Raw genomic sequence first — 25,572 nt, forward strand, 5'->3', positions numbered from 1 at the left:
ATCTTTCGATAGAGTTGCATCATTGGCATATAATATTATTGGAATTACGTAAAGTACATTCCTGATTTGCATTATAAATAAATGTTATCTCTGTATGATTTGACTATCATGTAAAACAACATCGTATGACTGTAATCCCTCATGGAATAGAAAATATGTCTCGATCGAACATATTTTGTCGATCAAATGAATGCTCTGTATATCCAAAAAAAAAAACTTGACAACATTTGTCAGGATAAATACATTCATATAATGCTTGCAATTGATCTTTTTTCAATATCTCCATGTAGGAGTAAAACATTATCAAGCTCATAGTTATAGCAAGATATATAAATGCATCAATTGAATAAAGATATGGTCCTTCAGGATCAAAGAGTTCTGCAAATTCCTCATTTCAACTTCTTTCAGCAGTGTCACGGCCCAACTTGTGTATCATGGTGGCACCTACACTGTCCCTGTAGGTAGCCGAACCACCCCCCTTAAACAAAATCATAATTAAGAAACATGCGGAAGTAAAAGCTAGTTATTACTAATCAGTCTAGAAGATATTTATATAAAAGTAAGTGAGGAAGTACTAATAATGTTTACAACCCCAAAACCTAATCTGAACTCGTACAAGAGTTTCTAATTCTTAATACAATACTAACATGCTGGAATACAAGTCTTTAAACAGAAATAGAACTATCTGAGGAATCAAAGTAGGCAGATAGTCAATAGAAGGGATCCAGGGTTGTAGATCTGGCATGTGGCTCACCCTGAAATCTCTTGCGGATGGCCTCAATAATCAACTCACGAGGTCGCGAACACGATCCTGTGTAAAACTATGCACTCAACAAAAAGTGCAACAAGTGTCGTGTAACACTCTGTAAATTTGGATTAGGTGTGAATGTGTTAGATGTCTGTTAATGTGACATTTTAGACATATGAAGTCCTATCGAGGTGAGTTTGGGTGAAAATAGTTATTTTAAGTTCAACACGAATAGTGGGATGCATAAGATTCGATAGAATCAACTCAGTTTTCGGTAGTGCTGACTTCCCTCCTGTTTATGTGCAAATCCATTAGGAATTTGAGAAAACTTAAAACGTGAAATTGTTGCCCATTGAAATACCATTCCAATAATATAAGATGGAGCTCAAATGGAGCTATGAGCACAAAGGTATGCCTATTTTACTGAAACCTATATGGGACGCTGGCTGGAATGCGGCTAGAATGTTGCCGCAAACTCAGAATGCGACAGCAAACTCACCCGCAAACCCACTTTACATTTCAAGATGATTTTCCAATGTTACTGGTTTGTGTAGGCGACCAGAATGCGGCCATAAACGCAAAATGCGACCGCATATGCTACATAGCATTCCCAATTGTGCGAAAATTGTATGAGAACGAGATTTTCTTGAAAAATTCATACTTACTTCATTCTTAGCCGACTTTTTGAGGAGAAAAGACCCTAGAACATCTCCAAACCTTACAAGGTGAGTTCCTAACCATCCTATGATTAAACTATATCAAAGTAACAAGGATTAACACCAGATTATCATTCCAATCCATAGATTCTTTAAAATTAAGGTAGAATAATTGAAGAGAACTTTGGGGGGAATCTCAATAAAAATAAGATCTTGACCTCTAATGGTGTTTATTAAATGGATTGAGACTAGTGTGGGTTATTACAAGTGATTAGAGTCCATGATTGAATCTTCTAAAAGAAAGAATATGAAGTTGACTTAAAAACCCTAGTTTTTCTAAAAAGGGTGAGATGGATAGAATTAGATGGAAACTCTAATCTTTATCATCCTAATCAATTGTAGAGCGATTGTTGAATGTGAAAAAATCCGTTGGTAGCGTTTTTAGCGAAAATTAAGGTATGTCTACATTTTTGAAATATTCTTTTGAAGTATGCCTATTCTTTTTAAAAACGTTTTTGGGTGTATGTGTGCATTTTTGAAATCTTATTTTGAAGTGTGCCTATTCTTTTTAAAAAATGTCTGTGGATGTATGTCTATTTTGAAATCTTCCTTGAAGTACGTTTATGTTGTGAACACATGATCGATATTTGAGAATCCTACTTTGATTATTTGTACAAGTTAAAACCCTAGTTTGGCGGTTGTTCTTTGTTGAACTTGCTTTTTAATTAAAAGATGACATTTGAACAAGGTCATGTGTGTGTAGGATCAAGCCCGCATCGAACCTTATACGAATTATAATATTATGATGAACATGTTTTGTCCTAATACAGATGATAAACTTATTTCTCTAAAGGTTGGAACTTTAAAAATGTTTTCCTTGAATGGGTTTCTTGAACTTGAATGAATGATTTAGACATCAAATTATAAATTGATTGTGACTTGAAATACGTTTATTGTGAGAAGATGACCTGAGAAGTGAATTCGGCTATAAGCCATGATTGATGATTCAGTTGATATGCCATGACATGTATTTATTTATTTTTTGTGTGTGTTTGGGCCTGTATGGGAAAGCTGTGCTAGTCCAAAGGACGATTAGCCATTATGGATCCTAACATATCGCTTTTGAGCATTGTTGTGTTAGTCCAGAGGACAATCGACCTCTGTGGCATGTACCGTAGTGTATCAATTGTTGTGTCAGTCTAAAGGACAATTGACCTCCCAGGTGTGTCGCCCGGTGCATCTATCGTTGTGCTAGTCCAGAGGACGATTAGCCACTGTGGGATAATAACCCCAGTGTATCGAATGGTTGTTTGCTCGTGAGTTGCCATGTGTTGATATCTTGGTTGCTTATGAGTGGTTGTGGTAATCTTGAGTTAGTAAGTGAAATACGTAATGAGATGAACAGTATAATAAGTTGAAATTGATATTTTCTTGTGTCTTGGCTTTTACTGGTTATTTTTCTAGGGTCACTATTTCACTTTATCTCTGGATTTCGAATTGTTTCATTTTGATATTGTTTTACTACTACTGACTCACAAGTTTGATTATAACTATCTTATTTTAGATTTATTAACTATTGCCCTTTAGACACTCACTGAGTACCCAATACTCAAGCATACCATTATTGTTTTGATGGTACGTTAAGTAACAAAGAAGAGCAGGTTCGTAATACGCGTACGGAGTAGGAGAACTTGCTGCCTTCCAGACTTGTGATGAGCCCACATGCTTGTTCGTACGACACCCCTCTATCTTAATTTATTGCATTTAGTTTCCGAGCTACGTCCCAAAGTTAGTTCATTCATTTATTTATTTTAGAAGCTCCATAGATAGTTGTCAGATTGTGGGTAGATTGTTAAAGTCTTGTATGACTTGTTGGGGCGTTTTCCATGTTTTATATTTGATTATTCGCATTAAAATTCTGCTTATTTTATAAGTATGAGTCTACTTTCGGTTAGCCCTAAACGACTGTTTTAAATAAAATGTCGAAAGATTATCATAAGAGATTAGACGTTTATTGATTTCATAAGGTTCTTCCGGTGTTGTTCATAGCATCAGATGCTTGTTGCGTCCAGGGTGGGTTTTGGGGGCGTGACATGTAGTATGAGTACAACACTAGTACTCGTAGGCATCAACAACGATTCGATAACGCTTATAATATGAAGAATCAACAAGTAAGTAGATAAGACAATCAAGTACATTTACAAAATCATACTTCAATAGAAGATCATAGTAATAATAATCTAAATAAAACTCAACAACCTCAGGTTATAAGCCTAGGTGAAGCTCCTAAACCACAAGCCTCTCAAGGTTCTAAGTAAGAACTTGAAAAAACTAGCAACAACTCAAGTAATCAACACCCAAGAATTCCATAAGAGGACATGCTATGCAATAATATGGGGTGCCAATGCAAATGGAATGCAATGCAGTGCCACAAAGGTCAACTCTCTCGTGCAGACATGCTAAGGGCTATGCCTCAACGTCATGACCCATGGGGGACCTGTGAAGTCCATTTACCATTTCTTCATTCCGGCAACGACCTAGGACACAAGCACTCCCTAGCTCCGATAAATGACCTCGGACACGAGCACTCTTTCTCATTTTATGCTCTCCGGTAAAGACTTCAGAGGCTATCAATCACTTTCATATCAATCATATAAGTAAATGAAAGGCATGTCATGCATGGAATCACTTTAGAAGACAACACATATCATAGACTAAAATAATATGCCATGAATACTGAACACAACTCAAGTCATTACTTTCAACCTTTCCATTCCATGAGTTAAGTGAGAATCAAAGGACGAAATAGATCAATCAACTATCACAACGTATTAGCAAACATGGCGACAAGCCCACATAACAACATTCATACCAAGCCAGTGGACTTATCCCTACAACCATGCCTGAAGGCCCATAATGCTTTCCCTGTCAATACAACAAATCACATGCAATTCGCTAATCAGAGTCTAACAAAGGTTAGTTGTAACCTACCTCAGTGCCGAGCAGATGCCACAAGCTATCCAACTTTCCCCTTTCCTTTTCGAATCACCTCTGAATGAGCAAAGTCTAAAAGTTACCAATTTCTACGTTAATAAATGATTATGAGGATGTTCAATCAATAGGAAAAGGATTCAGGTCCAAAAGTTAACCCAAAAGCCCAAATCCCACCCTAAAGGTTAAAAGGTGATTTATCGAGAAATTGAACCTAACATGATCAAATTAGCAACATATATGGTATTACGAATCCAGCAATACCCATATTGCTACACTTAAATGGAAACTCAAAAACGAACCCAAACGAGCCAAGGGCAAAATTAGAAATTAAGAAAAAAATTATGTTACCCAAAATCTAGATAGTCGCAATCCTTAATTTCATACAATTCTAATCACAATTAGACCTTCAATTTCATTAATTACTCAAAACCCCTAAATCATGCAAACCATTATTTTACCACCTAGAATAATAGATTAAATTATGAATCTAAAGGGTCGTTTGGTAGGAGAGATAGGAAGTGATGGGATTATTAGTCTCATGGGATTGGAATTATCCCATATTTGGTTGGCGGGATAACTCTTTTGTTATCCCACCCAATCCCACCTATATGGATAAAAGGTGGTATAAGTTATCCAATCTTATACCAATTTGTCGCGACCCAACTCATGGATCATGGTAGCACCTACACTGTCCCCCAGGTAGGCAAACCATCCCCCTTAAACAAAATCATAATTAAGAAAAATGTGGAATTAAAAGCCAATTATTACTAAAGAGTCTGGCAGATATTTATATAAAAGTAAGTGTGGAAGTACAAATAATGTTTATAACCCCAAAACCTAGTTTGAACTCGTACAAGATATTCTAATTCTTAACACAATTCTAAAATGCTGGAATACAAGTCTTTAAAATAGAAATAGAACTATCCGAGGAATCAAAGTAGACATATAGTCAATAGAAGGGATCCAATGTTGCAGATTTGGCATATGGCTCACCCTGAAATCCCCTGCGGATGGCCTCAGTATCACTCGCGAGGTCGCGAAGAGGATCCTGGGTCAAGCTCTACACTTAACAAAAAGTGCAACAAGTGTAGCATGAGTACAACACTAGTGCTCAAAGGCATCATAGAACGACAACGATTAGATAACACCTATAATATGAAGAATCAACAAGTAAGCAGATAAGACGATTAAATACAGTTACAAAATCAACTTCAATAGAAGATCACAATAGTAATAATCTCAATAACCTTAAGTTATAGGCCTAGGTAAAGCTCCTAAACCACACACTTGACAAAACTAGCAACGACTCAAGTAATCAACACCAAAGAATTCCATAAGAGGAAATGCAATGCAATAATATGAGGTGCCAATGCAAATGGAATGCAATGCCATGCAATGCAGTGCCACACAGGCCAACTCTCTCATACACACATGCTAAGGGCTATGCCTCAAAGTCATGACCTATGGGGGACCCGCGAAGTCAATGTACCTTTCTCTCATTACAGCAACAACCTAGGACCTGAGTAGTACCTCACTCCGTCAAATTACCTCGGACGCGAGCACTCTCTCATTTTGCGCTCTCCGGCAAAGACCTCAGAGGCTATAAATCACTTTTCTCACTATCATATCAATCATATGAGCAAATGAAAGGCATGTCATGCATGGAATCACTTTCAACAACAACATATATCATAGAATCAAATCATGCATGTCATGAATAATGAACACAGCTCAAGTCATTACTTTCAGCCTTTCTTTTCCATGAGTTAAGTGAGAATCGAATAACAAAATATATCAATCAACTATCACAACGTATTAGCAATCATGGCGACAAGCCCACATAACAACATCCATACCAAATCGGTGGATTTATCACCACAAAAATGCCTGAAGGCCTATCATGTTTTCCCCGTCAATACTACAAATCACATGTGATTCACTGATCGTAGTCAAACAAAGGTTAGTCGTAACCTACCTCAGTGTCGAGCAGGTGCCACGAACTATCCAACTTGCGTCTTTCCCTTTTGAATCCCCTCTGAATGAGCAAAGTCTAAAGATTACCAATTTCTACGTTAATAAATGATTATGAGGATGCCTAATTAATAGGAAAAGGATTCTGGTCCAAAAGTCAACCCAAAAGCCCAAATTCCATCCGGTAGGTCAAAAGGTGATTTACCGAGAAATTGAACCTAACATGATCAAAGTAGCAACCTATATGGTCTTACGAATCCATCAATACCCATATTGCTACTTAAGTGGAAACTCAAAAACAAACCCAAAATAACTCATACCAAGCCCAAGGGAAAAATTAGAAATTAAGAGCAAAATTACGTTACCCATAATAAAAATAGTCACAATCCTTAATTTCATGAAATTCTAATCACAATTAGGCCTTCAATTTAATTAATTACTCAAAACCCCTAAATAATGCAAACGCTCATTTTCCCACCTAGAATCATGGATTAAATAATGAATCTAAGGATGGAATCATGTATTTAAGCCTAGAAGAGATTAGGAACGTATCCCAAAGCTTAGATTTGTGGAACCTCCTTGGAAACTCTCCAAAGCGAACTCAAGAACTTGAAATTTGTCAATGGGAATAGTTTTCAAAGCTGGGGGATTTATTTCACCATTTCAGCAGTTCTTCACCGCAATCGCGACCTGGGCCATCGCGATGCCCATCCGCGACCCGACCTAGCTGGGACTATCGCGATCGCGGGACTAGTCACGCGACTACAATGACCCGCGACTCACCCATCACAAGCAAGCGCCATCTTACTTTCGCGAGAGACACCAACGCGATCGCGATGGCCTATCCCACCAAGGCACGCGCTCACAGACACCTTTTCGTGATAGCGAATAAGGAAACCAGAACTGGACACCAGATTTTTCTGGTGTCTTTCGAAGTTGGTTTTGACACCCGAAACATACAAACTAAGTATAAATGATGTTAAGAACCCACTCGCGCACTCGAAATTTCAAAAAGAGGTCGTCTTGACCCAGTCAACCCCCAAACGCCAAAAAAACTAGAATTTCAACCAAAAGACCAAAACACCGCCCAAATCTCTAGGGAAACGGACCGATCACTTTATCAAGTCATAATCGATCTTCCGGACCTAATGGAATCGACAAAAAATCTAAAAAGACTCGTTTACTCAAAAGTCAACTATTGGTCTAACACTTTTTTAACTTATTCAACTTAAAAACCTCTAAAATCCTCAAAACCACCCAACACTTGCCCGATAGCCTCGAGAACCGCGTCACCCATGCCTGCAAGTCAAAAACACCAAAAAAAGACTTTGGGGGGGGGGGGGGGGGGGGGGAGAGCAAACTGCTTAAAACGACCAAATAGATCGTTATATCAAATACCAATTAAATAACCGTTCGTCCTCGAACGAAAAAGAAATGAAGGGAAGGTACCCAAATCAGTAAAAAGCTGGGGATATCTAATACGCATATTGTCCTTCTCAACTGGATGGTGCCTCTATTGCACTTTTACTGAAGCTATCTCTTTTGACCTCAACCTCCTTACTTTCCCATCCAAGATTGCTACCGGCTCTTCTTTGAGTGACAGATTCTAATCAAATAATATCGAGTCCCAGTGGATGATAAAAACTCATATGAATGGTACTTTTCAACATAGAAACATGGAATACCGGGTGAACACTTGCAAAACCTAGTGGAAATGCCATCTCGTAGGCTACCTCACCAACACGCCAGAGAATCTCAAAGGGACCAATGAACCTCGGGCTTAGCTTGCCCTTCTTCCCAAATCTCATCACACCCCTCATGGGTAAAACCTTCAATAGAATCTGATCACCAACCATGAATTCCATATCACGAACCTTCCGGTCCGCATACTCCTTTAGTCTACTCTAAGTCGCAAGAAGCTTCTCCTGAATCAACTTTACTTTATCCAAGGACTCTCTCAGCAAGTCATTGCCCCAAGGCATCGAACCAAAATTGGAGAACGACATCTCCTACCATACAAAGCCTCATATGGAGCCATGTCAATACTTAAGTGATAATTGTTGTTGTATGCAAACTCTTCATTTACTTCAGGGAATGAAACTTGATCATTTAGATGAGCTTTATACATAATTTTCAATAGCTCGTTATTTCTACCACAAGAAAACATCGCTTCAATATATTTCTCAAACCTTTTTCTGCTTGTCAAAAATTATACCAATACTTCTAGACCACCAAAATACATATAGAACCATTCCTTAGTAGAACATCCTAATACTTTAAGAAAATTGCATCAAATTAAATATAAACATTTCTTTCGCAATTTTGCCACCTTAAATAACTAAAATAGAAGATTGAAGAAAATAAGGAAAATCTTTACATTCATTATAAAGTCGCAACAGATTTTGGGGAGAAAATTTCATTGTTTTACTACTTTAGAAGTAGATTTCAAAGTTAAACATTTTCGAGAGTAAAGTTCAAAATGTTACAACTTCGGCAATAAAGTTCAAAGTCTACCTCTCCGTGAGCAAATTTCAAAGTTTACCTATTCGGGAGTAAATTTCAAATTTTACTACTTTAAAACAGATGATCATTCTTAGACGATATATGACCGTCTTAAAGGTATAATCTTTGCAATTTATTTTATTTTATTTGCACCATTTTACGTCTAATTCATTCAACAATTCAACATCAAATTATGATGTGATATAAACCAGCAACAAATAGTCATGCAAGTCAGTAACTCCTTAATACCTATACATGGTTGTGTTCAAAGAATATATATCCCGAGGTAATTCAAAATGACTGACACAATAAGGAAATCATGAGCATAAATCTTATCAGGTTCAGTAGCTTTAATCCTGTTAAGTACTTTCGTTAAAGAAAGTAGTAATTCAAAACGCAGAAACATAGTAATTTAATTGTCACATATTTATCTGTATAGTAATTTAATTGTCACATATTTATCTGTATAAATAAAAAAAATCATGGTAATTACATTATATATGAGCATGGCTGATTTAAACAAGAGTGAGTAGAACTTACAAGTATTCACCTAATCACGTCATTATTTTTGTAAAAGAGAAACATTTCATACCTGTTTTATTACTCCAGGAGTAAAGTTCAAAGGTTTACTACTTCAGGAGTAAATTACAAATTTACTACGTCAGGAGTAAATTTTAGATTCACTACTTCAGGAGTAAATTTCAAGATTTTACTATTTCGGGAGTAAATTTCAAAATTGTACTGCTTCAAGAGTAAAACATAGAATATTTCTTCTCTATTATTCTACCTCTTCTGGAGATGAGTCGTGATAACTTCATAATCAAAAACACATCTGTATTTATAATCTTTACTAAATATCATCACATTCACTGCAGGAAATGGATCTGTATTTGTAACATCTATTAAAATTTCTCATTCTTTTTGCTACTCTACTTCTGTAACTACTATGCATCTACTTGATGCCAGCAATGAAATTACTTACTTTATCAAAAAAAAAAATTCTCATTCTTTAGAAATAGAACATAATTATTTGAACGTGTTTAACCACATCAAAATTTAATAGCTTATAACCTCTTTTAAGATGTTGCTACTTCAGGAGTAAATCGAGCATGTATATAATGTTAAGAATATCTTTCTAACATATCCTCAATTATAATCACAATGAGTCTATGAAATATTATATTCTAGTGGTTATAGGCATAATTGAAAATTTTCATTTAAAAGCATAATTAAGAAAATTTATGTATCGCATATTTGAGTCCTTGCGTACTATCCTTCCGTGATTAACAAGGATGGAGACAAATAGCAGCAGTATCCAAAGAGCCTTTATGTAATTTATTTTAATGAAAAGTATTGGCACAAGTAATAGTGTCTACTAGACTTTGATTTGAGGTATATAGCAATAATTTAGGCGATAGAAAACACGTACGTACCTTTAAGCTGAGTAAACAGAACTACAACTTCAAAGTGTAAACCTTCTGCCAGTAAAGGTCTTCGTGGATCAGAACCAGAGAGTGCTGACCAATAGTGTATAACCCAAAAAGAGAAAAACAACTCGTCAATTTTGAAGAATCCAACTCATAGTTATTGAGTCTCGTGCTGATAACGTATTATAATATAATAATACTAGAACGAGAATATTGTAGAGAAAGAGAGCAAAATTCTTTTATTTCTCTTAATGGATGATAATACAATGAAGGGAAATCTCTATTCATAATAGAAAACTAACTTTATCTCAAAGTTACTAACCCTAACTTTTCTCCTAAAGATAGGCATCCACAATATATGATAATATTTATAACATATATTAATACAAATATTTTTTTAAAAGAGAACTACAGTGTAAAAATAAGAAATTATATACTTGGGCCTTACTTTTACCCATGCTCGGAAAGCTTTTTTTTGTGCGGATTGCCCTTTATTTGGGGTGGTCTTTAATTTTTGCCCTTCAAATTGGTGGTCTTTAAGTTTTACCCCGAGGTTGTGGGTTCGAACCCCAGCTCAGTTTTAAAAAAAAAAAAATCGTAAGGCAGACTTTGCAAAATTTGGGTTGCATAGGCAGAAAAATTTCTGCCTGAAGGGCAAATTTTAAAGACCACCATTTTGAGGGGTAAAAATTAAAGACCACCCCCAGCGAAGAGCAATCCTGCAAATTGCTCCTCGAAAGGAAATATTGGGCCTTAATGGATACCAACGCTGGGAAAGAAATGGGGAATTGACATAATGGTACAAGTACTACATAAATTTCACATCTTTTTTACCCAAGACATTTTTAGCAAAAACAGTCCTAAAAATAATGACATTATGTAGCCAATTTTGCATGCAGCCCCGTAAATCAGTAGAATACAACTCCCCCCCCCCCCCCCCCCCCCACCCCCAACCCCAATTACGAGTACCATAATTTTTCATGATATAATCCTTCTATCAATGGTATCTAACTGGACTAGAATCGATACAAATAATAGTTCAAAATGATTTCTTCCCACTTTTTGTCAAAGTAGCTTCCATAACGGCTGACGACTTTCTTCCTCTTCCATATATTATATCCAATATAATGTCTATATTCTATGGTCAAAATACATCAAGAAAAAGACTAATTTCTTCTTAAAAGCTTAAAAGGTTATAGTTCTCCATATTTAATGCATAGTTTGATATCATATTTGTATCTTTTGTTTTGGGTAACTATTCACATTTTATCACCAAAGTGTCAATGTACAGCTAAAAAAAAAAAGGAAAAAAAAATAAGATCAACCAGAACTATAGAACACCAGTAGGACAGACCCTACCTGGATTGTTGCAAGTTATTCTTCTCCAGGATACCTTTGGGTAGTCACCTAACAATCTTGAGTATATCTTCTTTCTTGAGAAAGTTTGCATAGTTGTAAGTACTGTCTCATCTAGTCCTGCTTCCTTAATATACTGCTAAGCCTCAACACCTTCTGAACAATCCGGCTTGCCTGCTTAGGATGTTTGCCCCAGAGTGATTCCCCTTTTCCATAAAAGATATGTACCCACTGTATCCATAAGACATCTTTTTTCCTGCTCAAATTCCACAGAAGCTTACACAAAGCTGCTTTGTTCCAAATACACATGTTAGTCAAGTTTAATCCACCTGAGTGTATGGTAAACATAGTTTTTCCCATGCAATAAGAGCCTTGTTTGAATGCTCAATTCCACAAGTCCACAGAAATGTTCTACAGATTTTCTTTATGCTTTCCATCATCTTCTTGGGCAATAAAAATAGCTGTGACCAGTAGATTTGAATGGAGAACAACAAAACTTTTAATAGTTGTGACCTCCCTGCATATGATAAGAATTTATTTGTCCAGGTTGTCAATCTGCCCAACATCTTGTCAAGCAAAGGTTGGCATTGCACAATAGAGAGTCTCTTTATGCTGAAGGGCACCCCTAGATATTTAATTGACAGTTCTCCTCTAGGAATGCCAGTGATTTCTAAGATTTGGTCTTGCACCACTTGCTTCACCCCTCCAAAATAAATGGAGCACTTGTCAAGATTAGCCTGGAGTCCTGAAGCTTGGGAGAAATGGCTGAACCTCTACACTAAGAGCTGAACAGATGTAATGTCCCCTTTGTTGAATAATAGTAAGTCATCTGGAAAACTTAACTTGATGATCTTCAACTTAGCACATTTAGGATGAAACTAAAACCTTCTATCTTGGTGCAATGGTTTGAGCAATCTGGTGAGGTATTCCATTATTATCACAAACAGGTCACCCTATCTGAGTCCTTTTCTAGCATCAAATGGAGGGGCTGGTGTTCCATTAATGATGATAAAATAGGTCACAGTTGTAATACATCTCATAATCCATTGAATAAATATCTCAAGAAACTGTAAACTGGCCAGTACTTGCTTAAGAACCACCCATTCAAGTGAGTCATAGGCCTTCTGTAGATCAACTTTCAACATGCACTTTAGTGATGTGCTTTTCCTAGCATACCCTTTGACTAACTCAAGGCTCAGGATGATGTTATCTGATATCATTCTACCAGGGATGAAAGCAAATTGGCTACTATTTATGATCCCATCCATAACTCCACTCAATCTTCTTGTAATGACCTTGGAAATAATCTTGTATATCAAATTACAGCTGGATATTAGTCTGTATTATCTAATGGATGCTGGGTGCTTAACCTTGGGAATCAAGGTGACAGCAGTACAGTTAACAGGCTTATATATGCTAGTTCCATAAAGAAATCCAGAACTGCCATAATTACTTCCTCCCCAATTGTACCCCAAGCCCTCATATAAAAGAAAGCAGTGTACCCATCACTTCCTGGGGCTTTATTGTCATCAATATCTTTAACAACTGCATTCACTACTTCTTTACTGACACTTGCAATCAAACCTAGTTGTTGGTTCCTTGTTAAGACTTTCCTTTGCTACATTACATCCTGCTTAATGCTGGTGAGCTGTAGTTCCAACAATGATTTGTAGAACCCTATAATCTCATTCTGAATATCTTCATCTTTTTGGATCAGTTTCCCATCCAGATTAGTTAAGGTTCTTATATGGTTTTGTGCCACTCTATTCCTTAAGCAAGCATGAAAGTATGATGTGTTGGAATCTCCAAGCTTAAGCCAGTTAACACTTACCTTTTGCTTCATAGCACTTTCCTCAATACCATGCCATTTTTCCAGCTCAGCTTTGACAATTTTCTCCTCAGTTTGTAGTATTTGGTGGTTAGGAACAAGCCTATCTGAAACTGAATTAATTCAGTCTACGTCTCAAATCAGCAATTCTATGAGCTATGTTCTGAAACTCAGAGGAGTTCAGCTATTTCAAATGGATCTTTAGGTTACCAAGTTTCTTCCATAGTTTCATTAAGTTATTAGCAGGTCCTTCCTTAGCCCATTCCTGCTACACAATGGTCTGGAATGATAGATGATCAGCTATGCAATTGAAGAACTTAAATGGTTTAGGACCTGTGTTTTGTCTGTCACATAAAGTTAAGCACAAAGGTGAGTGATCAGAAAACTCAAGCTCCATCACCACCACTTCAAGATTGCTCCACATTTAAGCCCAAATTATATTCACAATGTCTCTGTCGATTCTCCTAAAGACATGATTGTTTGTCCAAGTGAAAGCTCTCCCCACTGCCTTAAGTTCTAGCCTATGAGCACCTTGCATAGAATCATTAAAGTCACGGATCTCATTTGCTTGTATTGGGGAACCCACCACTCTGTCTCCAATATGCATGATGGCATTGAAATCCCCCATAACCAACTATGGACTTGCCATGGTTTGAGCTATGTTTAGTAAATCTGCCATAGAGACTTTTTGTCATGAATTGTATGCAATCCATAGACAACGGTTAAATAAAAGCACTTATTAAACCCATATACTCTGACCATACCGTGGATGAAGCATTAGTACCATTGAAAAGTCACAATAATTGGGGTTCCACATCAGCCACACTGTACGTCTGTCATTCTGTTGGTAGTTAAATACAGCTTGCCAACCAGGAACTACCTTCTGGACTATTTTTTGTGCAGCTTTCCTCTTGACTTTGTGTTCAAAAATGGTTATCATATCCATTTTAATATATTCTCAATAAGAAACATTTTTAGTTCTTTCTGCTTGTAAAGTTCTTTCTGCTTGTAAACTTTATTAAACCCTCTAACATTTTATGTTACTACTTTCTTCTAGTTAAAATAGTAATTTGGGCTAGAACTTTTCCTCTAATATCACCTTGTTCCGCTACATCTTTTGGGCCACAAGTCAGCAATTCCTTACTAACCATAGCTACTAAAGAGCTAAATACATTAGCCATGCTAATCTAATCAACCCTCTTGTTTATGAGTTGCTTCATGGCAAATATGTTTTTAGCTGTTATCCAACCCCTTGTGCATTGACTGGTGCAGCAGTAACAACCTTTGTAGCCTCTCTGGTTGTATTCACCTTTGCTGGCACCTCTGCAGTTTGAGCTGTTGAGCTTGTATCAACAGTTTTGTTAGTATTCCCCTGCTCATGTTGAGCATTAACCTTACTGACAACACCAGTTTGCCCAGTCAACTTGGCATCCCCTGTTCATGTTGAGCATTAACCTTACTGATAACACCAGTTTGCCCAGTCAAATTGGCAACATTAGTTACTTTGTCTTTCCCTGTACCCCTAGTCTGTACACCATGGCCAGATTCCTGTACATATATTTCATTCACCCTAGCACCGCTTGTGCTAGCACCCCTAGGATTCACCTTTTTTTTATTTGGTCTTGTTGTCCCCCATGCTTTTTCCAGGTTTGCTTCATTTTGTCCCTGGGTGATTTCCCTTTAGCAACAGGCACATCTGGCTTAGATTCTTCTGGTTCTTTACACACATGCCCAATTCTCAAACACTTGGGGCAGTAGCTTGGTTTCCAATCGGATTCGACATGTTATGCAAACACTATCCCCTCAGGATCCTGCACTTTTATTGTATCCGACAATTTCCTAGTGACATCCATGTCTATGAGAATCCTAGCAAATGAAACTCTTTCTCTACTAGTGGTACATTCATCAGCATAAATTGGTCGCCCTAGAACACTACCAATGCGACTCAATATTTGTTTCCCCTAACGATTCATAGGAAGATTAGGCAGTTGGATCCATAAAGGGATGGTTCTTAACACCTTTCTTCAAAGTCAAAATTAGGGTTCCAATTACGAAGGATCACTGGTTTACTATTTATCGTATACGGACCAGCACACCTAATAGCATCTCTATCTTCACAATTAGCAAGAAGGACAATGAAATATCCATCATTATGATAGTAGATTTTAGGCTGAGTTGCAAAGTTCCAGTTCGTAGCAATGAACCTGGTAATAGCCCTGATAAAAGGTGAGCTTCAATCACGTTCAGTATGAGAGCTTGTTGCCATTTGAGAGTATCTTCAGCAATCTCCTCCGTCTGCAATTGAGAATCTTCTCTCCATCAATGATAATTGGCTTGATAAACTCCAGGCTCATTCCACGTGCATTCATCTTGTTCCCACCAAATAGCCCAGCCCATGATTTACCCTTCTCGGGCATCAGTTGTTGTGACCTAGTTCCATTTCCGCCTCCTTTACCAGGACTTGGATTTAGATCTGGTTGCGCAGACATAATTCTGCCCCTCCGGTAACAGATGAAGGTTGTGGTGGTGGAATCGTGCTCGGTGTTGCTGGTGCTTTGTTGCTATCATCAGTTCCCTGCACATCTGATTGTGCACCTTTTCTCACCTTTGGGCTATTTTTGGTTGGGTTTGCCTCGACCCCCTTTGGATTTGCGTTTCCTCCACTGTATAAATTTAGCAGACTAGGGCTCGTCGTCAGTGTGTTTTTATGCAAAACTCCAACTCCCTTACCTCTTGTTATCATAGGACCACCACTTGTCAGTCCGATTGGTTGAATCACTTCCTTTCATGGTCTTCCTACCCCCATCTCCGACGAAGGCGTAAGTTAGCTCACCCTTTTTTTATACATAATAAATATACTTTGTTTAATAGTACAATAATTGTTTGTGTGGTGTGTGTGTGTCTCTCTCTATATATACACACACAGAGTGTGTGTGTTTGTGTTTGTTTATACATTTTATTTAGCAAATGCCCGAGTATATTTTTGCAGAGTAGGCAAAAAATACATATGATACATAGCAACATAAAATTAAATATTTATCAAATAATTTTGGAATATTAAAATTTTCATCATGAATATTTTGGCTTACTCTATGTATCTGCTACATTTTATACATTCTTATCATTACATAACTGAAGTTTTCCTCACCATATGTATATGAGAATATTTGTCTACATTCAATTCTCAAATTTTATAACGGGGGTTACAATTGAAAGAATGTATACATGGGACTATTCTTCTCCATCGAATTTCTAGAATGTACATATAATACTTCACATTATATATCAGAATGTATACATGGTACTTCACAATATATACCAGAATGTATACATGGTACTCATTTTCTACATTGAATTCTCAGAATGTATACATGGTACTTTACAATATATCATGATAGATTTTCTATTTTGATTGGAGAAATTTAAGAGGATGGAAGGAAAGAGAGTGAAAAATGGAGGAGAGATACGCTGTAATGGAGAGATGGAAGAAATAAGAGAGAGAAGGAAATTGTGGGAGAGAAATGGGAAACAAACGGTCTGTGGGGGTTGTTTTACGGGTCATGTGGTACAATTAATGGTCATTTTGTGCCAACTTATTAAATTTTGATTAATATATGTCAGTTAGGTCTAAGAGTTAGCTCACCGTGCCAATCACGGACCTTAAGTGGAGCTTTTACCCTATGCATGAAAATCAAGGGGAATGACGAAGCAAAATGGAAAAATACGACAGTGAACAAGAATTGAAGACTTTAGAGGAAATTTGAACCCCTCTGACCATTGAGCTAAACTTCTCGACTGTATCAGTGAGATTCATTATGAGATATATATATATATATATATCCACACACACGTAAACAGTAAATTTTACTTTACATACACAGTGTAAAGTAAATTTTACTTTACATAAATTTTTTGGCGATGAACCCCCTTCCTCCCCTGCTCGAGTCATTAGATCGAAGAGAGCAAGTTATATTAAGCTTGACGAAAGATTAAAATTTTTAGAAGTAAAATAAACATATATATATATCTTAATGTGATCTATATTTACTTTCATCAAATTCAACATAGCTAGTTACTAGCAGGGGCGGAGCTACCTGGTCCCAAGGGGTGTCAAGCGACACCCCTTCGCCGGAAAATTACGTTGTATAGGTATGTGAAATTCTGATTTTATACATATATGTATTACTATTGACACCTCTTGTAATAAGTTGACGGCTTAGCTGAGTGGTTGAGGGGTGTCAAAGGTTTAGGCTAACAAGGTTGCGTGCTCGATCCTAGTTGGCGACATGCTTATTTTTTTTTACTTCAGTCATTGGCCTTTTAAAAAAAAAAAATTGACACCCCTTAATAAAATTCCTGGTTCCGCCACTGGTTACTAGTCTTTTATATTTTATTACCTCTACATTGAATATGTCACAGTATACTTCGAATAAATTCAAGAGCCTCATCCACCAATACAGTGAAAACATATGCTATGTTTGAATACACATGCAAGAGCCTCATTCTTCGTTCAAATGACACATGAAATTAAGGGGGAAATCTCATTTTAATTAGCAACCATAAGAGCTGATCGGTTAGCAACCCTTTTAATATGTTATCCCCTAAAAATTATACCAAAATCATTAAGAATCCCCTAACGCTCGATATTACTATTAAATCAATATTACTTTACATTATCTTATTATTAAATTAAAGTAATAATATGTATTAATTAGTTGTGATTGAGTAATATATCTCAATTTATGTGACACTGTTTACTTTTTAGTCAGTTCCAAATGAATTATACTTTTCTATAGTTAGTAGTAATAATTTTATTTTAATAGATCTAGTTTATTTCTATAGCCACACAAATATTTATAGTTTATTTTAGACCACAAATTATAAAAGTTTTTCGGTCTTTCATTATCTTTGTGCCTAGTTAAATGGCATTGCATAAATTAGAATGGAGGGAGTAACCGTTTATATAGAAACAAAAATCTTATGTTTATCAAGTTGGTTTAAACCCCGTGCATACGTTTTTTACTCACCAAAAGTTGTGTCACACTCAAACGCGATAATAGACGGGCCAGAGCTATCTATTGGGAAGGAGATTCAATTGAATTCCTTTCGTGTTAAACAGTAAAAAATTGTACTGTGAAATTGGGTAAAATAATAATTACAATCGTACCATAAATAGACTAAAACTATTACAATTAGACTAAAGTAGGGTTTGTCAACAGATGTGATCGGACACATTGGTCCCGGTCACGCGTCTTAGTATATCTGGTCTCAATACAACTTCATCCTTTCTACTTACAATTAAATATTACTCCCTCCGGAACAAAAAGATTGTCCACATAGGAATTTGCACAATCCTTAAGAAACTACAAACTCCTTAAAAAAGTAGGTAATTTGACCAAACTATTCCTAATTAGATAAGTGTTGGTATTTGATCTCATAGCACTTAATATGGGCAAATCTGAAAAAATAAGGTTAATTATTTCTTGATTTGATAAGAAGACACTCTTTTATCCGGAGAGTAAAAAATTAAAGGCATAATAAAAAGAATATCCCGTTAGATATTAACTTCAATATTAAATTAAGGGACAATTTCAGAGACCTCCCCTCACGTTGTGCTTCGTTTCACTGACCTCCCCTCACGTTTGCAATATTATGGCTACCTCCCTTATTTTAACTTTTTTGTAACAACTCTTTTATCCTATTTCTTATTAATGAAAAAAATAACATTTGTGGACTGATTTGTCCTCCCTAAAATCATGCTCTTTGGATTAATTATTAATTTATTAATATCTCATTTTCGATAAACTGAAAACAAAATATGCAAAGTGCTCTTCAGTCTTCTCAGCAAGGGTTCTCTTTTCCTATTCCTCTTCACTTCCAGTGTTCTCATCATATTCTCTGCAAAAAAATAATTATTTTTTACTGAGTTGTTTTCAGCAAATAAAGGTAATTTACTTGTAATCTTTTTTGTAAGTAAGTATGTCAAGTGCTCCTCATGTTTCTGCTTTTAGGAATTAATTAGTATTATTTCTTTTGTCCCTTCCAGGCGATTGAAAAAGAAAGATAAGATTTATATATTCAAGATAATTACGTATTTACAAAATACCATCTTAATTCTGATGGACTGGATTTGATGAATTGGGATTAAAAGGTAAAAGTCTCTATACTGACAAACAGGGCCGGCCAAAGGCCAAAGTAACTAAGGCAATGGCTTTGGGCCCCCAAAGTTTGGGGCCCCATTTTTAATTAAGTTTTATGCTAATTTGTTTAAAAATTTATTGTGACTTATGATACTTTTATGTAATTTCCAAATATGTAAATTATTTTTCAAAAAACTTAAAAGATTGTATGGTTGAATTCACAATAAAAATGAAAAAGTTAGATTCTTGAAATTTAGATTCTTGAAATTCAAATTATGTCACATAAATTGAGATAGAGGAGTGCACAATATTTATAAAGGAAAAAGAGAAGAAATTTTTTTTAGTCGCGTGATTGATTAGATATATTGTCAATTGAATTTTTTTTCTTCGAATAAATTGTTAACAACTTTTCATTGTTCTTGACGACTATAAAACCACTAATGACAACGTGTCTAAAAAATCTAGAAAAGTAGACTTTATAATAAAAATATATAGGACGATCTTTCTCTCTAAAAGAAACATAATTAGGGTCTGATGTTTGGCTATAGGCCCCAATCTTGTTGAGACGGTTCTGCTGATGAATTGGATTTTGCTTGCAATAAGACAGTTATATTTTTAATATATAAAATTTAGTTTCAGAGTTTTTCTATATTTTTTTTATTAGTTGGCAAGATACTTTCTTCAAAATGTTAAAACATGAAGAAACAAAAAACTCAATTGTTGGGAACGTACGGTTGAATAGCCCATGATATCCATTTTAATATTCATAAAAAATAACTTTTAAAGGAGATTGATAAAATAATAATTAATAAAAAACATGATTTTAGGGAGGACAAATCAGTTCACATATGTTATTTTTTCATTAATAATAAATAGAATAAAATAGTTGTTACATTAAAAGTTAAAATAAGGGAGGTAGCCGTAATATTGCAAACGTGAGAGAAGACAAGTGAAATGAAGCAAAACGTGAGGAAGGTCTCCTAAATTTTCCCTTAAATTAATGAAGGTCCTCACATTAATGTAATTGTTCTTTTGAAGCATGGATAAATCAGATCTAAATGAACACAATCTAAAGTCATTAATTTCTTCAAATTCATATATGATCTGTAGCACGAATGAACCTCTTTATAGGGTCTCAAAAAAGGCATAGAACAAAAGGAATCATTTCAAAAGGTCAAAATATGGTTAATTTCAAGACCAAACAAACTTTCTGCTCATTCATCTTTCTGTTATACCTCGTTTTGTGTAGTTATGGGACACCATTTGCCAGCAGACAAACGGCTTACATCATCGATGCCCTTTTAAGTAGTCCTAAACCTCTGACTGGTCATTGTCAATCTAAAGACGATGATCTAGGATATAAAAACCTCCATCCATATGAGGATTCATTATTAGCTTTAAAAAGAAAGTTTTTGGGGGTACACTTCTCTTTTGTCATTTTAGGTGGAACGGAAAAAATACAACATTTGATGTCTACAATGACAGTATAGCTTCATTTTGTGGACCAGTACACCCTATATTATCGGAATGGGATTATGAATGCTTTGGGAAGGTACAAGAAGATGGCTTCTACTTTGCTCCCCATCGGAATCCTCCACCTGTGTATGAGAAGAGGCACGATTGGCCAAGACCACTAGCTTGATATACATATAATGTTTCGAGTCCTATTTTCTTAGGGTAATATACTAAGTACTAATATTATAACAAGAAGTGTTTCTAAAGATGTTTAGTTTTCAAGTCTGGCCAAATTAGTACAGGTACTAGCTGAAATAGTTTTCACAAAACTTTTCCTACATTATTTTCTAAACCTGTTGAATTAACAAACAAAGTGGAACTGTTAGGTAGACCACGTTAGTGCTAAGATTTTAATGATGACAACTTATGTTTGTATGTTACTATGCAGGGAAAATACTCAAGGCCCAACAAAGGATCAAGGCCCAAGAAATTAAACACACTGCGCTAGGCCTAAAACCAGTCGGCCCATAGATGGGCCAAGTTAGCTTGGTATCTGCATAAATAAGGAAGGAATCACTGAAAGGAAACTATCACGGGCAAATCAAGTACCACGAGACCCACTGCACAAGGAAAGGAAATCAGTTTGAAGACAAATCAAGGAGCATTTAAGGAAAGGAGAAAATCAAGTATCAAGCTGTCCAAGCACGCAAGGAAAAGATCAATCATCATCAAAGCTCTTGCTTTATTCTTGGAGAATAAGGATCCTCAATCTTCCTATTTTCCAAGGATCAAATCTCTTGGGTTGCCTTCTCTGCTACCCCCCCCCCCCCCCCCCCCCCCCTCTCTCGCACTTTCAAACCAAAACACCAAGGTTAGCTTCTTGGATCCTGCTTCCTTAGCTAAATGATGAGGCACTTTTAATTTTGTAAATAAATTGATAAAATTAGAAAGAAAAAAAATCGCAAGTACATACTTCAAAGATGATCAAATGACAAGTGAGGGATGACTCAGTGGTTAAGCATCTCCACCCACGACCGGTAGGTCCTGGGTTCGAGTCACACTGAAGGGGAAGTGTGGAAACACTATAAATCCTCCTAAAATGGGAGGGGGTAAAAAAAAAAAAAAAAAAGATGATCAAATAACACTATAAATTCTCCTAAATGGGGGGGGGGGGGGGGGGGGGGAAATGATCAAATGAAAAGGTTCCGGTGAAAAAACAAAAGAAGAAAAATCACTTGAGATCCGGAAAAGCAAGTCATATCGAGCTCGATTAAAGAGCAAATATTTTTAAAAAGTAACATCGAAGTAATCACAAACTCGAATATAATCTCTAACTCCTACTTCATTCTATTTTCTTTCTTCATTATTTTCCTTGTACAAAAAACCTTTTTTATTTTCTCTTAAATAACTATAAAGATATATTAGTCATAATAATTTTTTATAAAAAATTTGCTTCGCAACACTTCTTATTAAACAAATCAATTTCTTATCACTAGCTTCAACATTTTTACATAACAGTTTAACTACTAATTTATAAAATCAATTTTAACACTAAATTAAAAATGTTTTTTTATCACTTATTGTTTATGAAGTAGTTTCAATCAGCTAACTCAAATGGACTCTAAATATATTAATTTGTATTATACTTTGAATAAATTAAACTTAAGAGTCCCATTCTCCATTGTAACGATTGTGTGTTGAACCAATCGAAAGGGTAAGAAAGACCATTTAGATGCTTTATTAAAGAGAACATAAATATAAATTGGACAAGTAAAAAGGAACGAAAAAAGTACTTTTTAAATGATCAATCAATGCTATACATGATTGCTCAAATCATTTAAATCTTCGTGTGAACTCCATAATCATGTTATACATGATGCAGAGAGGTATTGCTCTACATTGGTATTCCATCAATTCCATGTTACTTGGACCTCATATTAAAAATAAATTTTCCATTTTAATTGTTGATTTTTAGCAAATTAAGAGACATTTATTATTTTCTTGCGATATTACCCCTATCATTAAATAACTCTGTAAGGTAATATAGTAGTCGAACTTTGATTTCTAGGGTATAATTAATAAGGATAATTAAGTAAAACAAACTCCTAATAAATACACTACTAAAAAAACGGAAAAAACCGTTGACAAAAACCGACGTCCAGCGTCGGTTTTTTTTTAATGAAACCGACGGGAAACCGACCTTTTAAGGTCCGTCGGTTTTCATAGCCTCGCTTTTGGAAAACCGACGGACCACGTCGGTTTTTTCCGACGGACTGCGTCGGTTACGTAGTCCGTGGGGTTTTATTCAAAAAATTAAAAAAATAAAAAATATTAAAAAAACCGACGGACAGAGTCGGTTTTATTAATTTCTGATTTTTTATCTTATATATAAATAATATATATTTTATGAAAAAAATGACGCACTACGTCGGTTTTTCATATAATTTTTTTTATTTTAATTAAAAAACCGACACAGTGCGTCGGTTTTTTTATAAAATTTAAGAATTAATTTCCAGAAAACCGATGGACAGAGTCGGTTTTCCGTCGATTTTCTGGAAAATCTGCAAAATTAATTTCCAGAAAACCGACGGACTGAGTCGGTTTTCTGGAAAATTTCCAGCATGCAAATCATGCATTTTCTGCAACCACACCTGCACAGAAACCAGTACCAAAAGCTGCTCAGAAACCAGTAACAAAAGCTGCTCAAAACTAGCATTAAAATGCTCCAAATCAATTCTAAAAGAGCTACAACACATAAAATCACCCTAAGTAAGAATAAAACACATCAAACACTATCTAAACATATCAAATACGATCTAAATAGACCTTCAAAGTTCAGAAATATTTAAATGTCCAACCAAAAGTACCATTAACTAGTTTTAACATAAGTCCATTATTAAATTCAAACTACTACAACTGATCATCCGGTGTCCGGGCTACGTAATCACCGTCATCATCATCTTCTGGGTCGGTCGGAGCGGGGGAGGGGGGGGGGGGGGGGGGAGAAGGGGGCACACCAAATTGTCCACATGCGATGTGGCTTTTAACTTGTGCCATTAGCAATTCAATGTTCGCTTTCATGGTGTTACTTTCCTCAACTCTTTTTGCCTCAGTCTCAGCTAATTTCCTATTAAGTTCAGCAATTTGTTGCGCCATAGCTGCGACCTGAACACCATCAACTCCCTTGGCTTGTCGAGAAGACCCTTCACCTCGCAATCCTGACCGAAGGTGACTTAAGTTGTTCCTTGGGCCTAGACCGTACGCTCTACCCTTTTGTACTCCCCCAACTGCTCTACACCAAAAATCTATCTCTAATTCCGGTAGAGGACGGCTCGGATGCTCAGGCTGAGTTTGGCTGTACTGGTCCACATGATCCATATATTGCGTCTGTATATTAAAAAATGAAACTTAGTAGATAACGAATATATCATAATTAAACTTATATATAATTACTTAAATAATAAAATTATCACTTACATAGGAATTACGAGCCCTGTCCTCAACCCATAAGGTCGGATCCGACTCCTGCTTCTTTTTTTTTATGTGGGTCTTTAGGAATAGCTGATCCTGAGTTGGCATCTGTCCCGTAGCTTTTTTCTGCAAAAAAAAAAAAGTTAAGCATAAAATTAATAGCTCAATAATGATATATTGATCGTAGGTAACTTTAAAAGTATAAAATTACTTACCATTGTCCTAGCCACGTGCCCCTGACTTCTTGCACCCGCAGTGTGCAAAGAGCCACCTTTCTGGGATGCACGGGCAGCCTTTGCCTGCTCAGACTTGGCGATAAACTCAGGAGTGTGCCAATATGCCTTAAGTTTCTCCCACTATTCAACGTTTAGCCATTGGGGCATCGTCATATACCTTCTGTCACGACCCAACTAGGGGCCGCGACGGGTACCCGGGGCTAACCACCGAGCACCGCTCGTTTTATGACTTATCTTGCTAATTTAATACTCCTTTAATCAATTTATATTCAAATCATAAAGAAGTCATATTTTGTTTGAAACATAAATACTTTTGTAAACATAAGCCTTTAGGCTATCAACATAATATGCACAGATATGTATATAAGTTTCTACATAATGGCAACCTTGGGAGACCACACAACCCACACTGCGTATCTACGAGCCTCTACTGGAGTACTAGACATACATATATACACAAAAGCATAGCTCGACTAGCACCTCCAAAATAGTGGAGTGCTCCTGTAAATCTACTGATAGCTCTTATAGGTCTGCGCCGTCTCTCTGTCTACCTGTGGGCATGAACACAACGTCCAAAGAAAACGGACGTCAGTACGAAAATTGTACTGAGTATGTAAGGCATAACAATGGAAATACGTCAATGAGATAAAGGAAACATCAATAAGGAGCAACTGTATATGACCGTCATGTATAGAAGAAATAGCACATGCTGACTTACTTCATATCATATATTGCTGCGGAACGTGCAGCCCGATCCATATATCATCATATATAAATATATTGCCACG

The 25,572-nt window shown here is 36.1% G+C and overlaps 1 protein-coding gene and 1 long non-coding RNA gene across 3 annotated transcripts; both read right to left on the minus strand.

Annotated features, from left to right (window-relative positions):
- Nucleotides 1-25: 25 nt before the first annotated feature.
- Nucleotides 26-16,742, minus strand: LOC132630453 (uncharacterized). Of its 2 annotated transcripts, none has more exons than XR_009578587.1 (3): nt 11,658-16,742; nt 5,392-10,388; nt 26-4,470 (listed from the first exon to the last, which is right to left on the minus strand). It is a non-coding gene; the product is annotated as an uncharacterized LOC132630453 (long non-coding RNA). The 2 variants fall into 2 exon arrangements; XR_009578588.1 differs by lacking the exon at nt 26-4,470 and having other exon boundaries at nt 4,477-6,448; nt 10,305-10,388; nt 11,658-16,416.
- A 4,876-nt stretch (nt 16,743-21,618) lies between these two features.
- On the minus strand, nt 21,619-24,666 carry LOC132630341 (uncharacterized). Its single transcript, XM_060345925.1, has 3 exons — nt 24,555-24,666; nt 24,126-24,464; nt 21,619-21,630 (listed from the first exon to the last, which is right to left on the minus strand). Exons 1-3 carry the CDS (start codon nt 24,654-24,656, stop codon nt 21,619-21,621), a joined length of 453 nt encoding a protein of 150 aa, XP_060201908.1. The 5' UTR covers nt 24,657-24,666.
- Between the last annotated feature and the right edge of the window lie 906 nt (nt 24,667-25,572).

The sequence above is a fragment of the Lycium barbarum genome, chromosome 3 (assembly GCF_019175385.1).
Source record: "Lycium barbarum isolate Lr01 chromosome 3, ASM1917538v2, whole genome shotgun sequence".
Classification (NCBI taxonomy): domain Eukaryota; kingdom Viridiplantae; phylum Streptophyta; class Magnoliopsida; order Solanales; family Solanaceae; genus Lycium; species Lycium barbarum.

Bases quoted from the DNA above. Each gene is read 5' to 3' on its own strand.
- LOC132630341 (XM_060345925.1), bottom strand. From the start codon at position 24,656: ATGCCAACTCAGGATCAGCTATTCCTAAAGACCCACATAAAAAAAAAG. The intron at 24,465-24,554 runs GTAAGTGATAAT...TTTAATATACAG, and splicing joins ACAGGGCTCGTAATTCCTAT to ACGCAATATATGGATCATGT.